The sequence below is a fragment of the Neovison vison genome, chromosome 11 (genome assembly GCF_020171115.1).
Source record: "Neovison vison isolate M4711 chromosome 11, ASM_NN_V1, whole genome shotgun sequence".
NCBI classification, from domain to species: Eukaryota; Metazoa; Chordata; class Mammalia; order Carnivora; family Mustelidae; genus Neogale; species Neogale vison.
In genome coordinates, this window is record NC_058101.1 from 64,090,790 (window position 1) to 64,118,728 (window position 27,939).

Below are 27,939 nucleotides of genomic sequence, written 5' to 3' on the forward strand. Positions count from 1 at the left end.
TATTCTGGTTTTAAGCTACTGAAGTTGCCATCATTTGTTTCAGCAGCCCTGGAAGACTAACAGAGGGCCTAACTGGAATTTATTAGGGGCTTCTGTGCACTTCAGTAAAAGGACATTTCCCGGTCCCTATTGCAACTAGGTGAAGCTGAGTGAGTAGGTGCTGGCCAAAGAGCAGGAAGATGGCATGTATGGAACTTCACAGAAGACCACGTCCTTCTTTACCGGCCCTCCTATTGGCAACCTGGGATGACGATGCAAGGGCTGGTACTCAGCAGGGATGAGGGGCCATGAGAACCTGAGCCACTTCCCAAAGCCCATTCTGAGGGCAAAGCTGGGAGGTACCTGTGTCCCTCACAACCCTGTGGAGCCCTGTGGCAGCCCCCTTCAGACCTCATACATGAGAGAGAACTAAACTTCCAAATTTTAAGCCCTAGTGGACTGGGGTGGTCGTCTGTTACTGTCCGTTGGCAATGAGGCCAAAGCCTAACAGGTCTAGGAGATGAGTCCAGAAACTGGTGTTGCTACCCCATGTGGACCATATTTGCCTTTCTTATTTGCCTTTCTTAAGAGGTATGTTAAATGTATAAGCAGGGGCCCAAAGGCCTTCCCTCATTTCTAATCCGACCCAGCTGACAAAGAAATGAAACTCAGGCCACCTTCTGAACACGTTGCCATAAGCAATAGGCCTGCCTGAGGAATGACATTTTCCGAACTGCGAGATAACAGGGGAAATGGACACTTGTTCTTGTCCCTTGATTCTGCAAGTGGCCACTTTAAGGGAAAACCACACACACACCAAGAACAACTGAACTGAAGATATGCCTGTTTAGTGCTAAAACGGAAAAATCCTTTGGTGCATTTTAAATTAAGCTCCAGCAGTCCCTTAAGCAAATATTTGTTCCTTCCCCATTTTATTTACTTTAAATATAAATTGCTTCTGCAAGAGAGGAGCACAGTTCATGGGTCTCCTGTTACAGGAATGATAAGCTGGAGTTCACTTTATTCTCACCACCCTGGGGCAGGTATGGGATTACTCCCGTATTGCAGATGAGGCTCAAAGATGGTAAGCGACTCAATGGGGTTCACCCAGTGAACAAGACCAGATTCCACCCAGAGCAGACCTTCTCCAAAGGCCCCCTTTCCCTTGATGTGACAATGCCCCCTCCATAAACACACCCACACACACACAAAGAGAAAAGGAGCTGGAGATTACTTCTGAGAACTCAATATCAGTATGTGCTTAGATCTTCTATAAATTAGATTATCGGGGTGCCGGGTGGCTCCATCGTTAAGTGTCTGCCTTCGGCTCAGGTCATAATCCCAGGGTCCTGGGGCTGAGTCCTGCATCAGGCTCCCTGTTCAGTGGGAAGCCTGCTTCTCCCTCTCCCACTCCCCTTGCTTATGTTCCCTCTCTCATTCTGTCTCTCTGTCAAATAAATAATCTTTTTAAAAAATAAAAAAAAAAAATTTTAAATCAGTGTATCTCCACTTGCCATTCTCAGAGCCGGATTGGTAACCTGACACTCTCCCACCAATTGGGTGACTGATCTAGAGCCAGTCTGCTGGACAGGGACCCTGGGTCATTTTGTCCCCAATCCCTAAGTCTCTTACAGAGTCTCCCTCAGAGCCCCTCCCCCAGCCTCTACTTGTATATTCCCCATTCTGGGATACTCACTATCTCCCCAGGAAGCAGATAGCTCTACTCTTTGGAGTCTTCAGAATCTCACAATCTTTTAGGTATTGAGTGTGGGGAATGAATGCCCATGTCCTCCAATGACCAAAAAAAAAAAAAAAAATAGGCTCATGACCCTAGAAAATGTTCTAAGTGCCTGTCATCCAAGGACCCTGCCCCTTGCCTTCCTAGCCACCTGCACCCTAGAGCTTGTCACAGGCACAGTGGGATCAGGGCCTGGCCAGGACCAGGCACATAGAGGAACTTGGTGCTGTCAGTGAGTAAGTGACCCAGCCAGGGCACAGGGACTCTGCTTGTGATGTCACTTTCCCTAGACCAGTTTCCTGTTGCACAAAATGAGACAGCAGGTAAAAACACTCTCAGCAACAAGTCTGAGTACAGAAACCTGACAGGGAGAACAGGCCAAGTCCCTGTATCCTAGCAACTGCAGCCCCTGCTCAGGCATCCATCCTCCCCACCCCCACAGCCACAGGCCAGGCCCGACTCCCTCTGGGCTCCAGGGGATGCTTCAGGGGGTGCACAGAGGACATTTGGTGAAGTGTCCACCCTTGACAGTCCATTGGGAGAAAAGATAGGTTGCAGGCAAATGTCTTCCATCATTATTCTGCCAGCCAAGCCCTGTGTGCTCACTACGATGAGGTCTGCTAGAGGACGTCCCCCAGGGCATGAAATCCCCCTCCTTGACCAAGGTCATCCGGAGGCAGCATACACTATAGAGCTACATGTCTGGGAAACAGAATCATGCACTCCCAATTCGGGGATAGGGGCCTGGGAGCAGGCAAGGAGTCTCGGTCTTGCCATGACGTTTCTGTTCATGAACTGTGTGGTGGGTGCTTAAGGGTTCATTATCTCATTTATCCTTTTTGCCAGAAATGTTTCATAATTTTTTTTTTAGAGAGTGAGAAAAGCAGGAGAGGTGGAGAGAGAATCTCAAGCAGACTCCACACCCAGGATGGAGCCCAACGTGGGGCTTGATCTCACAACCCTGAGATCACAATCAGACCTGAAATCAAGAGTTGGACACCAAACTGACTGAGCCATCCAGGGGCCCCAGAAACATTGCATTATTTTAAAACTTTTGTTGAAGGCAAGAACATCAATTCTCCTGTCCTTGACAATTGCAGTTTCCACTGTATTTTCATTTACTTTTTTACAGGGAATCCAAGTATCAAACATTACCATGGCTATTTTAAAGTTATAGGAAAAATGATCACACCATACTCCTTCTTTCATCCAGGGTTTTCCCCTCTGCACAGAACGGTCTCCCATCACCTGACAAACTCCTATTCATCCTTCAAAACCCAGCTCACTTCCTCTGTGAAATGACTCACACACCAGAGTCACCCCTTGTTCTTCCTTGCTGCCTTTTACACGGGCATGGTACTAGCACCAAACTAATCTCCCCACACTGTAATAACCTGTTCATACACCGTCATCTGGTGGTCTGTCAGCTATCTGCTATCTAGGCCCACATCTTATTTTTCTCTGCCACTCTGGTGCTGAAGCTAATGCTGGAACTTGGACAAATAAACATTCAATGGAAGGAATAACAACTCTACTTGCACTAAGGCCATCCTGAAAGAGTGGAGTGCTGTTTACACCCTAATGGTCCCCTCCTTCTTACTGCCATTGTGCTCACTTTCATGTCTTTATGTACACATGTGTCTTCATTGCCCTGGGGTCTCCCCATGGGAGTGGAATTCCCGGGAAGCATAAATTGCTGTTTTAAGGAACTGCCAAGTCATTTTCTGAAGTGGTCATAGCATTTGATGATTCCAACAGCAGCGTCTGAGCATTCCCAGTGTTCCACATCCTCCCTAGTCTCTGTTTTTGTCTGGTTTTGTTTTGTTTGTTTGTTTGTTTGTTTTTAATTACAGCCATTCTAGTGGGTATGAATAGCATCTAGTTACGACTGGTGTTTCCCTGATGATCCATGAGTTTGGGCAACTTTTCATTTGAGTACCTCTTCTCTTTTTAATGCACTCTTTAAAAACTTTGCCCATTTTAATTATTTTTTTTATTGCTTCAAAGTTGTTTTTACAATTCAGATAAAAGTTGTCTGTGATACATGTCTGAAAAATACCTTCTCCCGATCTGTGCTGTGCCTTGTCTCTCTTCCACTGATGCCTTTGGATGAACAGAATGTGTTTCTTTAATGTTCGGTGTACAATGTTCTCTGAATAGTGCATTTATATGAATAGTGTATTTGTGTCTTGTCTGAGAAATATTTACCTAACCCAAGAGCATGAAAATATTGCTCAGTGTTATCCTAACAGCCTCTCTGGTTTGCTTTCTAACATCTCAGGCTATGGTCCATCTTGAATTAACCTTTATGGATAGCACGATGTAATGATCACTATTCCTGTTTTAGGTTGTTTTTCTTATAGATGTCCAACTACTCTAACATGGTTTATTGAAAGGCCATCCCTTCCCTACTGGACTGAGGTGTCATCTATTTCCTAAAGCAGGCAGACACCTCTGCATAGGTCTGTTTTGGGACTCTTCTGTTTCCTGTGATTTATCCACATATCATTCAGCCTGTCTTGATAATAATCTTGATTATATGGTAGTATGAGTTTTCTTGATTTTGTTTGTCTTCAAGATTGTGAATCCAGGGCGCCTGGGTGGCTCAGTGGGTTAAGCCACTGCCTTCGGCTCAGGTCATGATCTCAGAGTCCTGGGATCGAGTCCTGCATCGGGCTCTCTGCTCAGCAGGGAGCCTGCTTCTCTCTCTCTCTCTCTCTCTCTGCCTGCCTCTCCATCTACTTGTGATTTCTCTCTGTCAAATAAATAAATAAAATCTTAAAAAAAAATTGTGAATCCAGGTCCTTTAAATTTTTAAATCAAATTTAAAATCCACTTGCCAATGTTACAAAAAAAAAAAAAAAAAAAAAGTCTGCTGGAGTTATGATAGGGATTGCCCTGAATCTATGGATCAATTGTGGAGGAACCGATATTGATACCACGAAAATGGCTTCTCCCTTTATTAATTAATAAAGGTCTCCTTTATTTTTTCTCACTAGTGTTTTCTAGTTTTCAGGGTAGAAACCTTACACAGCTTTCATTAGACTGTGCTCCAAAGTCTTGGCGCTCTACTATAAATGGTCTTTTTTAAAGTTCTATTTTCTCATTATTCATTGTTAGTTTATAGAAACACAACTTATTTTTTGCATATTCACTTTTTATTTAGAGACTTTGATAAATTCACTTACTTATTCTGATGATTTGTAGAAGCTCTTGGATTTTCTATGTCACAAACATAGCATCCGCAAATAAATCCCTTCTCTCTTTTTTTTTTTTTTTTCGATCTTTGGAACTTCTATTTCTTTTTAATGGCTTGTGTATTTGAGGTCCTAGCTGGTGCAATGTTGAACAGAGGTGGTGGCAGTGGACATCTTGTCCTATCCTTGAATTCCATGAGAAATGTGCAATATTTTACCACTGTACACGTTGGTGGTACATTTTTTTTATAGAACCTTTTTCCAGATTCAGGAAATTCTATTCTATTCATAATTTGCTGAGAGCTTATGCTGTGAAGTTGAATTTTATGAAATGCTTTTTCTGTACCTTTATTCTATTACTAGTTGAATTATACTCATTGATCTTTTAATATTAAACCAATCTTTGTATTCCTAGAATAAACCCAACTTGGCCATGGCTTATTAGACCTTCTATATATTGCTGGATTTTATTTGCTAATATTTTATTTAGTACTCTTGTGTCTATGTTTATAAAGGATAATTTACATTTTTTTTCTTTTCTTGTAGTATCATTGGTTTGGGGATCAGAGTTATGCCAGCTTCATAAAATGAATTAAAATATGTTCCTAATTCTCTTTTCTGGAAGAGTCTGTGTGTAATTAGTTTTATTTCTTCCTTAAATACTTAGAAGAATTTACCTGTGAAGCCTCTGGGCTTTGGTTTTTCATTGTGGGAGAACTATTAATTACAGATTTAATTTCTTAAATAGCCATAGGACTACTCACATTTTCTATTTCTTATAGTGTCAGTTTGGTTAAGTTGTACTTGTTCAAGGAATATGCCCACTTTATCCAAATTTCTACTTGGATATGCTGTTCATAAAGTACTCATTGTCTCAAAAAAAAAAAAAGTACTCATTTTCTCTTTAATTTCTGTAGGGGCTGTGGTAGTGCCCCTCTTACAGTCTGTATCCTGGGGACTTGTCCCTTTGTCCCTTCATCAGCATTTCTCAGGGCTTATCTGTTGACCTACTTCAATTAACTTTTGATGTGTTGATTTTCTTCACTGATTTACTTCAGTGATTCCTGCTCTTGAAGGCCCTTCATTCTGCTTTCTCAGAAATTAATTTGCTGCTCTTTTTCTTTCTTCTCAAGATAGAAACTTAAATGTTTGAATTTCACTGTTTCTTCCTTTTTGTCTAAAATCTGTTTTACTCGAAAGAGCACCATTTTGAAAGTGTGTATGTCCCCTTGAAAAGAATTGTATCTGATGCTGCTAAAATACTATATTCTGTCAGTGTAGCTCTGGTCAGTTCACTATACTGTTTAAATCTTACATATCTTTGTTTCATCTATTACCTATGTGTTCTATCACTTGCTGAGACAGAGTGCTATTCTCCAACTATAAGTGTGGATTTGTTTCTCCTTTTAGTTTTGATGTTTTTCTTTCGCATGTTTTGAAATTTTGTTATTAAGTGCCATTAAGAATTGACCCCTTTATTATTAAGAATTGTCCCTACATTTCTTTAGTTTTACTCCTTGCCTTAAGACCTTGGGCATGAACACAGTCAGACCACTTTCTTTGGCTTAGTGTTTGGATGTTGTACCTATCTCCATCCACACAATTTTCAGTCTGACCATGTTCTCTTAATCAAGATGTGCCTCTTGCAAATATCACAGTTGTTGCTGCCGTTTACTCTAGTCTGAGAAGTTTAGCTCACTTGTCTTTTCAACCTTCTGCAGTGCACAGGTGCAAAGTCCAACAGTCATTCTGAGGGTCTGTCCTTGTGGTCTGTTGCAACCTGCCCATCTGGCCAGCTTGTTTCCTAAGTATGGTATGACTCTGGGAGATTTCAGTCTGCCATTCTGCTTGGCCTCGCTAGCCTCCCACATCACCCCAGAACTCAGTGAATATTTTAGGGTGCAAACTCTAAAATATTTTGGGATATATATGTGGGATGCTATAGTTTCCTATCTTTCATGCTGACTCTGAGAGATGGCCAAAAAACCCTACTCACCTCTCTCAGTCCTGGTGGAGTCTCCTTATTGGGGGAAGCCCAATCCCCGGCCCACACCCAGGATGAGCAAATGCCCCCCAGGCAAGAAAGTGGCTGGTAACTGTCAGCTCACCTGGGCAGGGTCTCTCTCAGCCCTTTGGAATTTTAGCTCTTCTAGACCTCAGAACTTCCACAGTCCTCCAGTCTTTAAAAATATAATTGTTTGCAATTTGTGTTTTTCCCCAGATGTTGCAACAGAATGGCTGTCCTTATCCCTATATATTCATCTTACCTAGAGGTATAAATGTGCTCTGGCTTATTAATTAAATGAATAAATGAATGCCCAGCACTTCAATAAGCTTCCACAACCCTTTCCTCTAATAACCCTGCCCCTTATCTATTAACCTCATTTTTCAGGGGAGAGAAACTTCTGCTTCTGGGCTGTTTCATAAAGAACCAAGGATCCCACACCTATCAAGGAGAGTTCTAACTGCCCAAAGCTTCTCTATCACCACTAGGACGGGCAGGGGCTTTGCTGGAAGCCCAATGCCTAGAACCATGTCTGTTGCACAGCATGTCCTGGAAACTCCGCATTTACTGCACTCTATGGGATGCGAAGGATGCATGCAATTGGGAGAGGAAAGAATGCATGAAGGAAAGGATGCACGTGGGTGGGCAGGAAAGGGTGCATGCACGCCCGCTGTGGAGGGGTGCGGGCAGCACGTACCAGCCTGCGGATATCACGTTCGCATTCCCGTTTAATGCGGTGAACCTCGTCCTGGTGCGCCTGATAGGCAGCGCGCAGGTCCGCCGCCTTGGTCTTGTCCGCCTGCATACAGTTGCTGAGCGCCTCCTCTGCCTGCTTGCGTGCGGCCTTGAGCTCCAGGATTTCCTGCTGCAGCCGTAGGCGCTCGCCGTCAAAGGTCCTGCGCGCCTCCTCTCGCGCCTCGGCCAGCAACGCCGTCTTGACCTTATCGGCCGCGCCATCCCGCAGCACATTGAGTGTGGCCTGCAGTCGCTGCAGCTCGCCCTCCTTGATCTTGGCTGTGCGCGCGGCCTCCTGCTCGTGCTGTCGGATGAGCACCTCGCGCAGCGCCTGCAGCTCCTTGGTCTTCTCCTCATGCAGCTTGGCCCTGAGCTCCGAGATGTAGGCCGTGTGCCGCCGCTGCTCCTGCTCGCGCTCCAGCTTGGCCTCCTGCAGCCGCTCGCGCAGTTTGCCCACCTGCGGCCCGAGCCACGGGAGAGGGGGTCAGCATCAGACCCAGCCACCACCTCCCCGTGCCACCTTGTGCACAAGGGCCCCTGTGACCCTCCCCGGTCCCCACACCCCAATTCCCCCTCCTGCCACCCCCACGGCCCTGATCCTCATAGGCCCCACCTATTTTCCTTCCTACTCTATTTCCTGGTATTTTCTTGAGAACTTTCTAGAGGTGGAAAAACGTCTGAAGATGCTGGAGAGGACATTCAGGCCGTTGACATCTTCTCCAGTTTGGAGATTCACAAGGGAGGACAATTTATCCATCACAAAACACAGGCAGAAATCATCTCTCACTAAAGAGGAACAAACTTTACTCCAGAAATAAATTTCCAGGGCCTATGCAACGGACTGACTTAGGAAGACTGGAGAAGACAGAGGCAGAGAGGCACAGCAGGGAGCAACGACCCTCACTGAGCTACCCCCTCCATAGGCTGGGGGCTCCACGGTTCCCCCACTTTAACTCGTAGGAGCCTCGGGAAGAGGTAACTTTTGCTGGAGGGTAGCAGTGGCTCAGAGAGGACGCACCAGGGGACAGAACCAAGCTCACCCCCAGGCACCTGACGCCAGAGCCTGGCTGCCCAGTCATCCCCAGATGCCAGGCTGCCAAGCCAGCCTAAGTGAATTTATCTAATCAGTAAAATTTGAGACAGTACTTGTAAAATGTGCTAAGGGAATATTTTCTTAAAACACCCCAAAGTGCTGTATTTGACCTTTTCAAGGATCACATAAAACACACACTCGGCAGGAACGCCTGCCAATCCATTAGCTTTCTAAATCACGCCAGTCTCCAAAAAACAGAAACCAGTTATATCTCAGAGGACAAGCTGCTTCCATGGGAGGCAGCCACAGTCTCCCCAGACCACTGGTTATGACAACATGCTGAAGTTAATTTCGGGTGAGGAGTTTGACCATGTGTCCGGGTATTGATCAACCCTTACTTTCAACAGCAGAGAAAGCTGCAAAACTAAGCCAGATAAAAACACAAGATCAGCATCTCCTTGTACTGAATACTCTTGACCACAGAAATAAAATGGGGGACCCATTTGGGTCTACCTCTCCCAGGGCTGGAACTGGGAGTCTTTCCTAATGGGTTGAATCACAAGGAGCCAGAATTTTAAATACTTAACATGACTGTCCCAGCAAGGGACTAAATGCTTTCAACATTGTCCTTTTTGGGAAGCCCACTGTCCTGATTTCCCTGCCTATTTCCAACAGGACCTGAGTCAGAAGGAAGGGACTTGCTGCACCGATGTGGGATACTAAGTCTCAAGACAGCGTCACATATCAACTTGGCAGGGCCATGGGATCAGGTCATTTGACCAAACACCAATGCAGATGTTGCCGTGAAAGTTTTTTTTTTTTTTTAAAGACGTGATTCACATTTAGTCCTTGAGTAAAAGAGCTGACCCTTCATAGTGTGGGTGGGCCACACCCAATCAGTTGATGGCCTCAAGAGAAAAGGCCAAGCTCTCGGGAGGAGAAAGGAATTCAGACTGCTTCATACTCATGAGTGCAGCATCATCTCTTCCTGAACTCTCCAGCTGCCTGCTCTGCAAAGCTCAGACTTGTCAGTCTCCATAATCATGTGAGCCAACTTCTTAAAAAACATCTGTCTCCCTCACCTCCCCACCCATATACACACACACACACATCTTTCTCACTGGTTCCATGCCTCTCTGAACAACCCTGACTATATATTCTGAAGCAGGACATCATGGGCACATAAGGAAAGCCAAAAGTGGGTGAGTGGATAAAGGGAAGTTTGCTCACAGGTAGATAAGGAGGAGGAATGTGGAGGAGAGCTGAGGTGTATGCAGGGCAGCATGGGAGAGGGCAGTCCTACTGAGACAGGCCAGGCCACACCGGTGTGTAGAGAAGACAGGGTCAAGCGAGAAAGCCCCCTGGGTCCCACCGGCTCTGCCCTGAGGAGCCAAGGCCCGAGTCCAGAGGTAACAAGTCTCTTGAACAAGCCCAGGTTAGCCCATTGTGTGCAGAGCACCTGCTCCTTACAACATAGAGCTTAGCAAGTCTAAAAAGTGACTAACACTTCACCTGCCAGATGCTTCCAAGCTATCTCCCAAGTTCAGAGGCACAGCAGGAGAGAGGGGCCCGTGCCCACTGCTCCTCCGCACCTGGCCCCAGATGAGGCAAGAGCAAATTGACTGGGAGGGACTGCACCCTGGGGTGATGGGGAAGGCAGCTGCCTCGGGGGAAGCCTGGGAGCCAGCGCCACCTGCCATCCAGCGGGAACAGGGAAGTCAGCCTCCCCCTTTCCCCTGACACCCCACTCCTCCTTATGTCTGTCAGCGCTGGCTCCCCATTTCCAGACCTGGCTGCTTCTCCCACTCCCTGCCAGCACTCTGGTCCTGCCATCAGACCGTGGCAGACACCTCCCAACCAGTAAGGCCTCAACTCTGCCCTGCCCACCCCAGACCTGGGCCTCGGCATGTCCAGGACTCATGGGTGTTGCTGGACACTTGGGAACATGAAAGCACTGTTCCCTGGCTCACTAGCCAGCAAAAGCCTTAGGATCCAGCTGCCAAAGACCTCTGTGAAGTCTTCCGGGGCTCTCTTGCCCCTACGCTGTGTCCGAACGCTTCCCATGCAACACGGAGCGACGGCACAGGGGCTTGCTGAATAAATGAATCCCTTGTCCTACAGTGTTCAACAGGGATCCTCTGGGAAAACAACCTGAACTGTGGCATCAACAATAATTTTATGGGATCGTATGAAAATATCATTTAGGGGTGCCTGGGTCGCTCAGTCATTAAGCATCTGCCTTTGGCTCAGGTCATGATCTGGCGTCCTGGGATCCAGCCCCACATCAGGCTCCCTGCTCAGTGGGAAGCCTGCTTCGCTCTCTCCCACTCCCCCTGCTTGTGTTCCCTCTTTTACTGTGTCTCTCTCAGTCAAATAAATAAATAAAATCTAAAAAAAAAAAAAAGAAGAAGAAGAAAATATCATTTAAATGCAACTATAAAGTTTCTATTTATGTTTTTCCTACCAGCCCACAAGCACATTGCTGAATTCTGGAACAGAAGCTCCCCCAGCAGCAACCCAGGGAAAGCCATCCCAAGGAGCCATGGGTGTAGCTGGGCTGAGAAATCAGGCAGCCGGGGTGTGTCCAACAGGGAGGCAGCCCGGTGACCCGGGGGCACAGTCCCCACAGACCTGGCCCCAACCCAGTGGCACCACATACACCTGTGCTGAGACCCGATGTCATGGGCGGAGGTGTGTCCCCCAAATTCCCAAAGGAGGTCCCAACCTGCAGAACCTCAGAATGTGACTGTATTTGGAGATAAAATCTGAAAAGATGTAATCAAGTCAAATGAAGTCATCTGTGTGGGCCCTGGCCCATTACAACTGGTGTCCTTAAAAGAAGAGGTCAGAACACAGACACATGGGGACAGCCATGTGAGGACATAGGGAAAAGATGGCCATCTCCATGCCCAGGAAGGAGGTATCCCAGGAGAAACCAGCCTGCTCACACCTTCATCCACTACTTCCAACCTCCAGAATAACTTCCTTGTTGTTTAAGCCAAAGTCAGTGGTGGTTTGTGATGGTGGCCCCAGTGAGCTAGCTGACTGACCCTCAGTCTGCTCACCTATCAACTGGAGAGCACCATCAAAGGCACCTAGAGTGACCTGCATAGCAGACACATAATAAATGTCAGCCAAGTGCCCCGCGGCTGTGTGTGACAGGCGGCACACATGTGTGACTGTCCCATTCTTCAAATGACTCAGGGAGGCAGGCACATCAGAGGACTCCATGTAACAAAGGGGAAAACTGAGGCATCGGGTGGTCACATGGCTTGCTCCGAGACCACAAGGTGAGTTAGATGGTGGGGGTGGGAGGACCCCTGGCAGAATGACCTTGGCTGTGTGGTTTCCCAAGGGCCACAGCTGCTGTTACTACTTCGGCGTGGGGCAAGTCCCAAAGGATCCCAGCAGATGAATCCCTCCTGAGATGCACAAAGTGTGGACAAGCTGGTGCCTTGGGCAGCTAAGCTGGCTTGGAGTCCTGAGTGTCCCGATATGGGAGGGGACACATCTGTCCCCAAGCTCCAGGAACCCAGCCTTCATCCCCCCAGGTCCTGGGCTCTGCCTCCGCTCTCCATGGTGCTGTTCTGAGCAGGGGACTGAATCAGGCCCCAGGGCCCATGCCGCCTCCCCACCTGGAAGCTGGACCACATCTGGACCCCTGCTGTTGCCCAGTCCCCAGCACGTTCAACTAGATGGGATACCTAGGACCATCCCCCAGCAGTCCCTCGAGAGCTCCCAGTGCTGTGCACCCGGCTGGAGGGCATGCCTCCTTCATGGCTGGGTATAACCTCCCCCACCCTACCCAGAATAGGCCAGACCCTTCCACTCAGGCTGCCCGGGAGCAAGCTCCACGCCCCCTTCTCTAAGCCCATGGACACCACAGAACACCGGCCAGCTTGGACTTCAAACCACCCAAGTGACAAGTGTATTTAATCTGTGACCTTGGATCTCTAGGACTTTACCCTGGCTGGTTATTATTCCTCCACTGTGCCAGGCATCAATACACTTGAACTGAATGCCTACAGTCTGCCGGCCACCAACCTGGCTCTGTACCAACCAGCCCCAAAGCTTATTCTTACCCCACGAGAGCTCAACGGCCCCGTCCCAGACCCAGACTCTGCCAGAAGCTCTCTAGTACCCTCACCTCCTAACTCCCCCTCCTCCACCAACAGGTCCATCAGGGGGCCCCACTATGACCCCATCTTGCAGGGGAGAGGAGTTACAGCACAGACAGTGATGTATCTGATCCGAGGTCACAGGGAGACGGGAGGTGGCCAAGACTGGAACTCACGTGGTACCACCATTGATGTTGTACCCATTCTCCCAAGGGGCAAGCTGAGGCTCAGAGGTCGAGTGCCCACCCCCAGCCAGGGAACTCGCAGCCCCTCCCCCGTGGAGCCGGGGGCCCACACCCCTCCCACCTTGCTCTTTTCCTGCTGGAACTCAATCTGAATGCTGGTCAGCTTGGCCCGCAGCTCCTCGTTGGCCATTTGCACGGCATCAGCCTCCATGTCGGGCTTCTCGCCCTTGTTCCGGCTCTTCTTAGACATGCTTCCTGTCGGGTTGAGATGCTGAAAGCCCGAGGTTCACACCCACCAGCCAGCAGACGCCGCTGCAAACTCCACTGTGCTAACCAGTCGTGCAGGGCTCAGCTCGTCCTCCGTGTAAACCACCATCACTTGGGACCCTGGGGAGAGGGAAGGCCAGGTTAGCAGAGAGAAAGAGGGAGGGAGGTGGCATCCTGGCCAGAGCACTGAAGTCCAAGGGCAGCCAGCATTGCCTTCGGCCTCCCTGCCTGGCCAGGCCCGAGCTGCTGCCCAGCTGATGGAGGCATCGTGATGAGCTAAGGGCCCCACCTGCCCTCACATTCCTCCCAGGGGAACCAAGGCCTAGACCTTCAGTTTGGTAGAGCTGTCCTCCCAGCCCACATGGTGGCAAAGCCCAAGCCCTTAAGAGTGACGGCCAGTACCACTGCGTCCCAGGTGAGACCCCCAGGTCACCTTCCGTTAATCCGCACAACTGCCCAGAGAGGTCAGTGACCATGCACAGTGTCACAGGGGAGGAACTGGGGCACACACAGGCTGAGGGCTAGCAAGAGTCACACAGCCAAGATGGGGCAACAGCATTAAGCCGGTCAAGCTCCACAGGTAGACTGGACGTGGTGAGTCCGAACCCAGACTTCCAGCCCTGAGCCTTGAGCTAGCTGGACCCCATGCTGTCCTGCCAGCACATCCTGGTCCCCAGGCCCCTCGCTCTGCCTTCTTGCTCTTTTCCATATGACAAAGCACGTTACACCAGGACAGGAGCTCCAAGCGAGCACAGCCTGGGTCGGTTTTATTCTTGCTGCAACTTCTGTGCCTAGACTCAGAGCTCAGCATGCAGGACGCCCTCCAGTAGCATTTGTTGAATGAATGAATGAATGAATGAATGAAGCATCTATTATGTGTCAAGGCCTGTGATCGGAACTGGGGCGTGTTTAGTCCTCACAGCACCAGGAGAGATAGGAACAGATATTAGGCCCATCTTAGAGAGGAGCAAAAATCCTGGCACAGAGAGGTTCAGTAAGCTACCTAAGGCCACAGAGCGATTCAGTGGGATTAGATCGCCTTGGGCGAGAATGCACTGAGAAGAGAACATTCCAGCATGGAGGAATGCCAGGCTTTGGCCGTGGAACAGAAGACATGAAATCAACAAGGAAGACGGGACAGGAATAGCATAGAAGGAGAACAAGGAGGACCAGGGAGGTTCAGGGAAGAAGGGGTTCTAGAAGGTGGTCAAGATGAGGATGCGGATGGGAAACTGGCCACCGGATTCAGGAACACAGGGTCAGTGGCCTCGGGCGGATCTGCTTTGTGCAGTGGGAGTCGGGAGGCAGGCAGACAGACAGAGAGCTGGGGCGGGGTCTCACAGATGCCTGCACTTCCAGCAAGCGGCAGCTGCTGCATGTCTGGGAGCTGAAGTCCAGCGTTTCCAGGGAGCCTGGGATGTCTGTGCAAACCAGCTGATTGGGAAGGCAGAGATGGAAGCCCAAAAAACCCCTCTCGGACAGGAGGGCGCCTCTCAACATGCCACTTAGGAGCATGTAGGGGCAATCGGCAGCCCACCGATTCCAGAAAGGTACACTGTGACTGCAGATACGTATAAACTCCATTCGCTCTGATATGGCTTATAAGCATAATCCATAATCCATCCCTCACCGCTCTCACCTGACTGCTTTTACCAGCTCCGCAGCTCTCTGAAGGCATCTGGCCCTGAAGAGGGAGCAGGGAGCACGCGCGGGTCCAGCTCTCGGAACAGGGAAGACTTCCCTCCCCTTGACCCCATCCTGTGGCCCAACAACGCGCCCCCAAGAATGCAGGTAAGGACTCACCAGCGATACGACCTCTCCGTAAGCTCAGGTGTTCTTCCCAGTGACCCACAACTCAGCCAAAGGGACGGTTAAGTAAATGAAACCCCAAGTTGTGACACATGGCCATACGGAGGAAGGCGAATGTCACAGAGTCAAAGAACCGAGACAGTCTGTGATCTCAGTTTTCAAAAATACTTATTCACTGTTTCCGTTCGGTCCCAAATATTTCTTGAGCCCCTGCTGGGCACCAGGTCCCGGGCACACAGCGGGAAGCACCAGACAGCCAGGCCTCTCAGACGTTAGCAGTGACTGCCCGAGGGAGAGGTGCTATTTACCTTCTTCTTTATACTCTTCCTGAGAAATCAGATTTTCTATTTCCATCCCTGATTTACAGGGGGAAAAAAGTGATGCCATTTTCTCAAAGGAATGCAAGCAAGTTCCAGAAAACCATCTGGGACTAGCTGGGAGGGAGACAAGGAAGAAGCCGAGGGAAAAGCCCATGGCCTCTGTCCCCAGTGCCTCGACAGCCTGGTCTGGAGGCTGACTGACACTCCAGGCACAGCTGGACGCAGCTCCAGCTCCACCTGGATCTCTTGGGGCTGCCTGCAAGGGAGAGGTCAGCTGAGAAGAGAGGACACAGGCCACACCCACCGGGACACAGCTGACCATTCTGTGGGGCGGCCTTGTCTCCCAGCAAAGGGCTATCCTTCACCATAAGTGTGTCCTCGTGGCTCACGCTTTGCTGACTGGATGGTCCAGGGAAAGTCACAGAACTTCTCTATGACTCAGTTTTCCCATCTGTCTAATGGGACCGATGGCGCTGACCTCACAGGGATGTGTGGGAATGGCTGGGATCATATCCGTGCTCAGCAAGGCACTCAGCCCAGTGAGGACACTTGCCAAACACAACGAAACTGCATTTCTTAGGAGGAGCAAGACCAGCCTCCCAGTAACCTCCATGAAGGTCAGGCTAGCAGGGCTAAGCCTAGGTACCATTGTAAGAGGCCACGTCAAGGTGTGACCCAACTGGTGTCACGCTGTCCCAGCTCCTCAGAGGCCATAGTACAACCTGAAGGCCCGTTTCCTTGCCCAGCAGTCCCTCCCAGGGTCCCTGAAGATGCCAGGGAGGAAGGGGTAGCAGAGGATGGGCCTCAGAGAAATCACGTGCCTGCCCGAGGTGGCACAGCACGCTGGATGCAGGCCGTGGAATGTGTCTGCTCCTCAGTGAGGTCCGGGGACAGCAAGCCCAGGGGAGAGGGGGAAAGGAGACCCAGCCCGTGGGGAGACAGCATGCTAGGAGCATTTGGGGGCATGAGAACAGTGGTTGGCCAGCCACAGACTCCAAGTGCTCTCAGCCCTGCTGGGCAGCTGGACCTCAAGGTCCCCCAGTCTCCCAGCCTGGCTTTTGAGGCCCCAAGAGCAGAAGGGCCAGAAGGCAGAGAGAGATGGCAGCGGGACAGGCCAGATACCCAGAAGGGGGGCCATGCCTGGGGACAGACAGCCCAGTTCTTGCCTCGGCCACAGTAGCCCCTGAAAAGGCACATTTACCCTATCACCTGAGCAGTGACTCAGCACGCATTCTGCCCCTGACCAATGAGAAAATGGAGATTGGCCTCTACAGCCACACAGGAGGCACTCTCCTGCTCTGAAGCCATGGAAGTCTCAGGCTGCCTTTGGGGAAAGCCGCCTAGTGAAGGGGCGCAGGTCCTCCGGGGTCTGACTCACACCGACATCCCATCCCGGCCCCGCCACCTGTCCCCCGCCCCAAAGCTCCACGCTCAGCAAGCTCCCAGGCAGGCCACCCTGCAGGCCATAGTGCTCCCGCCCCCTTTCATGGCCACCTCCTATCTTGCCTCCTCCAGGAAGCCTCCCATAATGAGCCCACGGCCAGGCACCTCCTCCGAGCTGCCAGGGTAGCTGAGGGCTGCCCTGGGTGTTTGCTGATCTGTCAGCCCCTCTGAGAGCAGGATTCTGACTTCCCTTTGCCTTTGTGGGGCCTCACCCTGTGCTCAGCCCAAACTCCAAGCTCCGTGTTCCCTGGATGAATAAATTCCAGTGAGCAAACACCAGGCTTTTAACCAGCAAACAGCAATACTCCCTGTCAACATTCGTTAGCCCAGGGCCTCAGTAAATGTTGAGACCAGGGGGACACAGGAGGGGATGACACCCAAAGCTATGGGCTATGTCAAACCCAGAGCTCTTGGTGGGCCCCACGCAGCTGGCTTCCTTGCCAAGAACTCACCCATGGCTGGTCCCGCCGGAGGCTCAGGGTGCCACCAGGTATCCTTACGATTGGCCCCACGGCTGCTGACCTCCACGAGGGCCTCCCCAGTGGGAGCAAGAGCAGGTCATTCTCCAGCCCGAGATGAGCTCGGTGCCCACTCTGCCTGGCACTTTGCACTCCAAGCTCATGACAGCCCACTGAGCAGAATCCCAGTGTGGACGGAGGAAGCTCCCAGAGGCTCACCCAACATCCGCCCAAAGCCAGTGAACACTGCACTGTAGGCAAATCTCCAGTCCCTCACTCGGAGCCCATTATCTCATGCTACACATACAGTGCTAGCAAGCTGCGCTCTCTGTTCTCCTGGCCCGGTGCAGAAGGGATGGGGGGAAACTGGAAGACAGTGTCTTGGAAAAGGCAAATATAGACAGGAAGTGAAAAGAGCAGATTTTCCACCACAGCAGCACCTAATAATAATAATAATAATAGTAAAATAATAATTCCTTTAATACTTAAAAGAAAAAGCCTGAGAGGCCTAGATATTAACTTTTTTGAGAGATGTCATTCTCCACTTACAACAATTTAATAAGGCATTTGCTGCCCAGACTTTTCATATTGGTGCAAAGTAGTTAGTGGAGGTTAAAAAAAAAAAAAAATTCCATAAAACGTAATGAATGAAGTCGAGTGAGTTAGGTCTTCCTAACACCTATTCTGGCTCAGGGATAAAGTGCTCTAGAGAGAGACCACAGTGAGGAGTGGAGGCTCGGTCCCTCAGCCCAGCCCTGCCACCCACCTCTGCATGGCTGGGTCCCAGCTGTGTTCTCCTGAGCCAGCATTCCCAGGGAGCGGATCGAGGCCACAGCACCGTGTGGGAGCGGGGCTGCTGAGCCTTGCTCAGCTCAGGGAAGGCCAGAGTAAGCTGCCCCCAGCCAGGGTCTGAGGCCCCGGGGCCCGTCATAGGCGCCACAACCTCAGAGCTGGTGCATCCTGGAAATGACAACAGACCAACCCTCTGTGTGAGCCCTCTGTGTGGCTGCTCCGTCCTCCCAGTGGCCCCTGAGCTCCCAAGCCTACATATCCAGCCACCAAGACAGTCTCCTTTCCCTGGTTCTTCAAGACAAACACTTCTGCCTCCAGCCAGCCCTCACCCCTTCCTACCGGGAGCACTGGCCACTTCGGCTCTCCCAGACCTGCATACTGTTCCACCTAGGCTCCAGGGGCCACAGAAGTGACCCTCCTGCCACTTCCTGAAGACAGCCCACAGGAGACAGTGTCCATGGCCACAGCAACCTGTCCTCTCACGGCGCCCTGCTCCACTACATGGCCTGAGCGTTGGTGGCCCCTGGGTGCCACGCCTACTGTCCCCTGCCACCTTGGGCACTTTCCTCTTCCTGCTTCACACGGCCACCTCAGGCTACCTCCTGACCATCCCCAGGACTCACCTTGGGCCATGCCTCCTCCAAACCCCCTTTGTCCCCAGAGGCAAGGCCAGGGGGTCCTCGTGGCCCAAGGCTCACCAGATGACTCAAGGTACCTTTACTCAACCATCTCCAGGTCTTCAGGCCAGCAGGGTATGGATGGTCACAGGAAACAGACCCAATTTGTGGATGGGGAAATTGAGGCCCAGACAGGTCAGGGGCTTACCTGCCTGCCTGGGGTCACAGAGGGAGCAGCAGCCCAGCAGGGAGAGGAGACTCCGAGGCTCCCCTCTCCTCACCAGGTGGTCAGCGGAGCTCACCTGGCACTTCAGAGGACACGGAGAAGACATGACCCATGAGGACAACATGGGCCCCACCCTGGCTCACTGAGGTTTCCTTAACTCCCCGGGCTCCCACTGTCCACGGATGATGTCATTCATCACAGAGGTGGGTACCTACACCGCCGGGCCAGCCCACCCCTTGCTTAGGACCCTCCCATGCCAGGGGCCAGCACAGCCCAAGACCCCAGCCCCTCCCCACAAAAAGTGCCACACGCTCCCACCAAGTCGGGACTCTAGCCCCTGTCAGACTCACAGCTGCCCACCCAACCGCCGCGGGGCCCACTTCGTTCCACTTCCTCCTCCAGGTCAAGTTGTTCCTTCTGAGCCCAACAAGCCCCCGGGAGCCACGGCGTGGCGGGCAGGGTGGTGCCGTTCAGGCTCCACACACATGACACACCCATACAGACCACACATGCACACCACGCTCTGAATGTCCACGTCCCCCCAGTTCCTGTGTTGGGACCATAAGGTCCAATGTGATGGCATGTGGAGGGGGACCTGCAGTGGGGGGGAATGGTAGATTGGGCCACGTGGTGTCCTCAGGAATGGGATGAGGGCCCTCAGAGAAGAAGATGCCGAGAAATGATCTGCACTTTGCGAGGTCGGGGCAGCAAGAAGGTGCCTTGTACACGCCGGGAAGCAGCTCTCCCCAGGCCTGCGTCCACACCCTGACTCCCAGCCTCCACAGTCAGGGGGAGATAAAGGTCTGTGGCTTCGGGCGGGCAATCTGCAGAAACCCATGACAGCGGCCTGAGCTAAGAGACACACACACACACACACACACACACACAAACACACTACACGCACCACACCCACACATGCTTACATCCACCAACCCAACAGCTCTGACCAGGATGGAAAAACCCCAGATCAGCAGGAGCCCATCTTTGCTGTGAAGCCTGCATGGAGTGTCCAGTGACGGTAAGCCCAGCTGCTCGGGACTGCCACGTCAATACACGGAGGCACACGGCGACCGGCGGGGAGCCAGGGGACCGCGTGGGACCACCATCCCCATTCTCCCTTGGCGGGGGGTGCCTGGCTCAGACGGCTCTGGCCCCAGCATGGGCAGGTGAGCCCCTCCGTCCCATCCACTAGCTGCCCACTTCGGCCCACCTTGTTCCAGCTGAGCCGGAGAGCGTTCCGGCTGGGAGGCAGGGCTGAAGCTGTTCTCCCGATTTAGAGATAAAGAAATTATGCCTCTGAGACACGTACACACCAGAAAGCCACGCAGCTGGGTTTGCTGAGAAGCTGGTTGTTCTGGAAGGAAGGAAAGGGGGTATGTGGAGGACACAAAGGGGCACAAAGATCAGAGATCAGGCTCTGGCCGACAGGAGAATCAGTGGCCAGACTCAGTGGCCAGGGCCATGTCAGTGGGGTGCCCTCACCGGCACATCAGTGAGGACCAAACAGAACAGAGGATATGACAATACTTGGAAGGCCACGGAGTGTTCCAGAAACAGGCTCTTGGCTATGAGATGAACAAATCACACACACATGAAGACCCGATCAGCTGCGGGATGCAGGACTCACAGCACCTGAGATGCCGAGACTCCAAGGCCCCATCTGTCACCTCCTACCCTCCCAGGCTCCATGGAATCCCTTCCTTGGTCCCTTCTCCACAGTCTTCCCCTTGACAGGAAGCTCCCCCACCCCAACCATGAGGACACCTGCTCCCCCAGGGTAGCCCCTAGGTCCTGGAAATGACCTCCCGTTTCAAGCCTAAAAGAAACCCACAAACAAAAAGACCCCTTGTAACCTCTGCCGGGGCCCCTTCCAGCACTCGGAAGCTACCAGGAGTCCGTGCTCCCTTCCCCACAGAGGGGCCCTTGAACGATTTGGAGATTCAGTCATACTCCTGGAAACTTCTCTTCTCCAGGTAACACGGGATAAGAAGGATGAATGTTTCTAGAGCACAGACTTATACCAGACACTACAACCAGCCCCGCAGAGGACAATCTCAAGCAAGCCTCTCATGACTATGATGCAAATCCTATCATTACCCCCATCTAGTGATAGAGACGTCAAGGCCCAAACACAGTAAATAACCAGAGGGTCACATGGTCAGAAAAGAGCCTGGCAGGATTTAAATCCTAGAAGGTCCCTCTGATCTGGGGTAAGTCACCTGAGTTCTCTGGGCCTCGGTTTCTTCATCTGGGAAGTGGAGATCTTTCCTGCTCCTGGGTGGCAGGTGTTTGCCGTGGAGGTGGGGCACTGTGGCGATGTGCACAGTGGTGAGCTCAGGACATGCTGGGAGGAGGAAGTGAAGGTGAACCTTCACTGACACCATGTCCCAAGCGCAGCCTGGGAGTCCATCCCACAATGGGAGATTGGCTGGTGGTGCCCGTGCGTCTTGAAATGGGGACAGAAGAATGGCCACCTGCCACAGCTCACCCCCACAGGCGCCACCCAAGCCCCACAGTGCTATCTGCCAGGTCCCTCCAGAGCCCTCCTGGGTCCCTTCAGCCCACCACCTGCAGCCCCATGGACCTCAAAAATCTCTAACAGTCTCCCTGCCCCTCACCTCCCAGCCACTGCTGCCGCCCAGGGCGCCTTTGGAAGTGGAAGTCCCCACATCCCATCCCACATAGAAAATTAACTAAACACGACCAGTGATAATGGCAATAATAACAACCAAGGTTCCCAGGCCCTAGTGACCCAGGCAGAGAGCACCAACAGGCCTTTGCAGAGGGATGCCTGGCTAGTAAGACCCACCACTAACGCCCCACTGCCTTGCCTACTTATTTGCTCACCCTGGCCCCGTGGAGTCTCAGCTCCTCCGCTTATAAACCACCTGGTTGACTGATTCTCTAATACCAAGCAAAGTGCCAGCCCAGAGCAGGTGCCTAAAATCTCAGGACCCCTCCTTGGACGTCCACACCCATCCCCATGGTTCAATTACAAAGTTCAGGCAGAAGGATGTAAGAGATGTTTCAAGTAACACAGGTCTCCTGAGTCCTTGGTAAAAACCACCCCCATTCCAAGAAGTCAAGTATAACCACATAGGGATGGGCATGCTTGTGGGCAGAGACAGAGGCACCCAATGGTGGGCTCAGCTCACTTGCTAGCTGCCCCCCTCGCTACCAGCCAGGCTCCCTCAGTGTTTAAACACGGTTGCAACATAAAGACAGGACATTGAGCTTCAAGGACCTTGGGCCTTGCTCTGGGGTAAGCAGAACTGTGAGCAGAGGAGCTTGGCTGGCTGAATGCATCTGGCACAAGTTTATTGCCTGTGTCCTACCCACAGGTACCATGTGTGGCATGGTGCCATGATACCAAGCAAAACACTCCCTGCCCTGCCCCAGCGATGCTCATGGCTTCTCCTGCCCAAAGCCCCCTCCTTGAAGACCTCTGCCTCTCTGTTCCTTTCAATACAGCCATACACAGATCAGGAGGAACCTACTTCTGCATCCTAAATAGAGCCACAGAATGGTGCAATGAGACTCTTCCATGAGCTGCCATGCCTCCGTCTCGAGTCAGACACCCTTTCCTTTTACTGGCAGCCTCACCAGCCACTGTCACTTGTCATCCCCACCCCAGTCACAGAATAAGCATGGTCATGTCTGAAGCTCAGGGCCAGGTGGAGGGCTGCAGCTGACAGCAACAGCTGGATGCTGTGAGGACACTGCCTTCAGGAGGAATCTTTGGATGACCTTGGTCACCTGGCCCTAGCATGTCCATCTTGATTTGTCCCAAAGGAGTAAACTGCAGCCAAGTTCAGGGAAGGGAGGCCTCTCAAAACACCAGACCTCACAGCCAACAATACATAGAACTTGGGTCTGAACTCAGGATGCCAACCCCCCACCCCCAAGAAAAACAGAGTAACCTCTAATCAGGGCAACAATGTGCAGTCACCTAAGCTGCGGCTGCTTTAGCAAAGGCTTGCCCTGTGCAAAGAGGGTGGGGACATACACAGGAGGAAGGAACAGAGCAGGGAAGGATTGGAAGAACAGGGGAGGAGGGGGTGGAGGGAAAGAGGAAAGGAGGGAGGGAGAATGTAGAAAGAACTAAATCCAACTTCCAGTTTCTGGTCTGGCATGTAAAGAGCTTGGAAATCATCACTCCCATCCACACAACAAGGAAAAAGCTGAAGAAACTGAAAATCAGTAACTTTTCTTATATCCATCTGAGAACTGAGATCACACGGCAAAATTTGGAGAGGCAGACAGATGGAGAGTGAGAATAACAACCCTACCAGAGCAGAAACCTCCGTGGGAATCAGTTCAGGTTCCTTTCACCAAATACCTCCTGTCCAGATTTCAACAACAACAGAATTACAAGACATACAAAACCCAGTTTGAAGAGACAGAGCAAACATCAGAACCAGGCGAAGATAGGGCAGCAATGCTGGAGTGATCAGACCAGGACTTTAAAAGAACTATGATTATCATGCTAAGGGCTCTAATGGAAAAAAAACAGATAAAATGCAAGAATAGAGAGCTAAAGTAAGCTGACATGGAGGTTATAAGAAAGGACTGAAAAGAAATGCTAAAAAAAAAAAAAAACTATAATAGAAACAAAGAACATCTCTAAGGAACCCATCAGTTGACTGGACCAGGCTGGGGAAAGAATCAGTGAGTCTGAAGATAGGGCCATAAAACCATTCCAAACCAAAGAGCAAGGAAAACTATGACTAAAACAGAACAGAGTATCTCAGAACTGTAGGATGATTGCAAAAGTGGTAACAAATGTGTAATGGGAATACCAGAAATAGAAGACAGAGAGAAAGGAACAGAGAAATATTTGCACCAGTAATGTCAGACACCAAACCAGAGATCCATGAAGCTCACAGAACACCAAATAGGATAAATACCAAAAAATTGACCCTTAGGCATATCATATTCAAACTTAGAAAAATCAAATTAAAAAATCTTGAATGATGCCAGGGGGTGGGAAACACCTTACCTACAGAGGAACAAAGGTAGGAATTATATCAGACCTCTCCTCAGAAACCATACAAGCAAAAAGAGAATGGAGTGAAATCAAATGTTAAGAGAAAATCCCACCCACCTGAAATTCTACACCTTGTGAAATTACCTTTCAAAAGGGAAGAAGTAAAGACTTTCTCCAACAAACAAAATTTGAAGAAATTTGTCACATAGGTCTTCCTGGCAAAAAGAAAAAGTTATAAGAAGTTCCAAGAGAAGAAAGTGATGTAGGTCAGAAATACAGATCTAAAAACAAAAAAATTAAAATTAAAAAAATTATTAAAAAAAAGAAATACGGATCCACACAGGAAAATGAAGAGAGCTAGACAAGGAATAAAAGCAGGAAAAATAAAAACTTTCATTTTTCTTATACTCAATTGATCTAACAGATAACAGGGTTCAAAATAATGAGAGCAATGGCATATTAAGCAATGACAGCTTTTGGATGAGTGACATGAATGACAGCAGTGTGACGAGGGATGGGAGGGAGGAAACAGGAAGACTTTGCTGAAGGTGCTTACACTACACATGAAGTCACATGGTGTGCTGCACATGTCTGCTGCAAATTCTAAGGCCACTTTTTTTTTCCATTTAAATTCAATTAGCCAACACAGAGTACAACATTAGTTTCAGATGTTGTGTTCAATAATTTATCAGTTCCGTATGACACCCAGTGCTACCATCTTAAAAAGCTAAAAAAAAAAAAAAATAGAGGCACACCTTAGAGATATTGCAGGTCTGGTTCCAGACCACAGCAATGAAGTCAACTTCTCAATAAAGGGAGTCAAATGACTCCCTTTGGTTTTCCTATATGAAAGTTATGTTCACACTATACTGCAATGTGTTGTATGTGCAATAGCATGATGTCTAAAAAAATGCACATACCTTAATTTAAAAAGACTTTCCACAAGTCATAATCACTGATCATGAACAATCGTAGTAATAATGAAAAAGTTTGGAATATTGTGAGAATTATAGAAGTGTGACACCTGAGACATGAAGTGGGCAAATGCTACTGGGAAATGGTGCCGACAGATTAGCTTGAGAAAGGGTTGCCACAAACCTTCCATTGGGGAAAAAAAAATGCAGTATCTAAAAAGCAGAATAAAGCACAGCTCAAAAGAGCGAGGTGGGCTTGGACAACCGATATGCTTGGGAAGCAGAGAAAATGGGGACACAGAGATGGCCAGTTAAAACCGCAGAAGGCAGGAAAAGGGTGGAAAACAAAAGTAGGAGAATAGAAAAGTAACAGATATGGTAGATAAGACTCCAGCTGTATCAGTAATCACTGATCAGTGGTCTAGCTGCACCAATGATAAGACAGGGCCGTCAGAGCAGGTGGAAAAATAAGACACAGCTATGCACCATCTACAAGACGGCACTGAACTTCGAGACCCATGAGGCTGCCACTGAGCCAGCCGACCTCTGCATGTTCATGGTCAGCTAAGGGGAATGAAGCTCAAATGAACTTGCAGCCCTCATGGGTCTCTCGGGGCTGACGGTCTCCCACCTACAACCAAGACAGCACACCCCACCCCTTTTGAGTTGAAGAAAGATCTTTGTGATAAATTCAGTAAGATAAAAACTGCATTATACAAACGATACTCAGGAAGCACATTAGGAAGTAATGCGGCCTGAAAGAACACAAAAAACCATAAGGATGAATCTAAATTAAAATCACCAGCAGAGACACAGTCTTTGCCAATAAGAACATGGACGTGAGCTGAGCACGAATTCTCTGCCTGTGCCCCTGGATGTTTCATGAGCAGACCTCAGCCCCACTTCCCCACCACTGCCAGCCTGTCCCAATGCAACGGGAATGTAACTCTGTGCATAACTTCTCTGAACACTTCGAAGACTCATCAACATAAAGGGCTCACCTCCATATGAAAGAGCCTACCATACATACTCTGTATTATTTATACCCTCAGAGGGACGTTAGGACAGCAAGAAGGAGATGGGCCCAAGGTTAACCCAACTCCTTAAAAACATAAAAGTCACCAAAGAATGTAATCTTTCCCAACATGCTATAATTGGGCTCCCTTTACCCCCTGAGCTCTGTTCCTTCCACAGGCTCTTTTCCAGTCATGACATTCAAGCCCAGTAGTTGTGCGGAGGGGAGGTAGTCAAGTGTTTTATGGAGTTCCGGCAGAGCTGCAGGTCCTGGGAATGTAATTTCCATCAACGCTCCATTTTCTAGGGCCAGAGAGCCCATTCTGGAAGTGGGTTCCCAGCGTGCTCGGCAAACCCCCCACCTGCTTCCCTCTACTTTCCAGATTCCCTTGTGGTGGGTGGGGGGGTCCCATGACCAGCACTGGCCAGTGGTGTGCAAGCAGCCCTGACTTGTGTCACTACAGGGCTGAGGCATGGAAGAGCCCCAGTGACCCCTCTTCCCTCTCTCCCTGGCTGCAGGGGCCTTAGAAGCCACATGTTGAGATGACGGTATGACCAGACCAGCATGCATGTGTGACCCAGAACTGATCTTTCGGGGCTCTTTTGTTATGTAGCACTGCCTCATCAAACCTAGCTGATACTCTCTTCCTGGAATGCCCTTCCCACTTTCCCACCTATCCATCTTCTTCAATATTCAGTGTGGGGATTACCTCCTCGGATGACTGGCACTGATACCACTTCCCACCCTCAGGCCAGATGGGGTGTCCTCTGCACACCACAGCATGCTGAGCTTCCCTTCTTCACAGCGCTGATCATGCTGTGTTGGCACATGTGCCAACCACACCAGACCAGGCACTCTGGCTTGGTGAATGCCAAACTTGTCCCTCTACCTTTGGAGAGCCGGGCTGGGTAGGCACCCAAGTAAAGGCAGTGGGCACGTGCCTGTGAGATGGATGACCACGTGCACACACAAGAAACACCTCAATGCCCTCTTCCGTGCACATAGACACTAATGGACACTGCACATGGCTAGAGAGTTGACCAGATCTAGATTCTGCCCCCATCCTCTCCACCAGCTCTTCAAGTCCAGCAGGGCAGGGGTGAGGCGCCCACGAGTGGTCACAGTCCAAAATAGAAGAGGAGGGATAGCCCACTGTGGATGCCCAGAGGCCAGGGAGTTTGCCTTCTAGGAGGAAGGCGACAGATGAGCTGGCCCAGCTGGGCTGGTAGGACCCGGGCAAGGACAGAAGCAGACATTCCAACTGTCTGGAGGCTGGAGGGTTCTGGGGCAGGGCTGCTTAGTCTCCCTAAGAATCACTCTCCCTCCCCCATTCTTTAGTCATGGGATGTCACCAGAGCTCACCTGGCCCACTCCAGGGATGGACACTTCTTAGGAGGCCCAGTCTGGCCCTTCCTAAATCAAAATGACTTTGTGTACATAGCACTTTGCAGTGTGACCTAACCTAGCCCCCACATATCATTGCAACATGACCACAGCCCACCTGGGGAGGTCCTTATGGTCCCACAGAGGTGTTAAGAGCCATGGCCAGCCTGCACTTGAACCCAAACCCTTGAAAGCCATCACGCAATACTGTGGCAGAATCTGGAGTCATGGGAATTGAGAAACAGTAGAAATGGGAACAACCTCACAGCAAAAGAACAGCTCCTTCAGCATGTACAGAAGAGCTCAGACTCCCGGCAGGCATCTATAAACTCGTATTTTGGTTTGTTTAACCCAAATAACGAGGAGAATGTGTAACCACTTTTGGGAATTCTATTTCAGCATCCCAACGGTAACACCTTCCTCCAGAAACAGGAATGAGGGATGCAGCACAGGGACCCATTAGAAATGCTAAGTGTTGACAAGGGTCATCCCTTTAATGGTATCAAGATCCTGAGAGGGAGGGCTCGTTTCCCATGCCTTGTACAAGAAACAACAGAGGCACACAGAGCCCAAGCCCCTGCCCGCACTCACACAGCCAGATGCAGCCCTGCCATCACCCCGGCTCAGTGACCCCCTAGTTATCCTTTTCCTCCCTGCTTCTCTTACTTTTGAGGGTGACTAGTACTAGTCAAGAGCCAAGCCAAGGTAATGAATTTAG

The 27,939-nt window shown here is 50.3% G+C and overlaps 1 protein-coding gene across 4 annotated transcripts in view; it reads right to left on the reverse strand.

Moving 5' to 3' along the window:
• Window positions 1-27,939, reverse strand: part of JAKMIP1 (janus kinase and microtubule interacting protein 1) — a 128,228-nt gene that overhangs the window by 54,790 nt on the left and 45,499 nt on the right. For 2 of the 4 annotated variants that reach the window (XM_044226236.1, XM_044226235.1), the window contains exons 2-3: window positions 13,112-13,377; window positions 7,617-8,111 (exon numbers count right to left, since the gene is read on the reverse strand). In XM_044226236.1, the coding sequence (XP_044082171.1) occupies window positions 7,617-8,111; window positions 13,112-13,240 (624 nt within the window). In that variant the 5' untranslated portion in view covers window positions 13,241-13,377. The remainder of the gene's footprint in view (window positions 1-7,616; window positions 8,112-13,111; window positions 13,378-27,939) is intronic. The other 2 variants (XM_044226237.1, XM_044226238.1) reach the window with 1 other exon arrangement.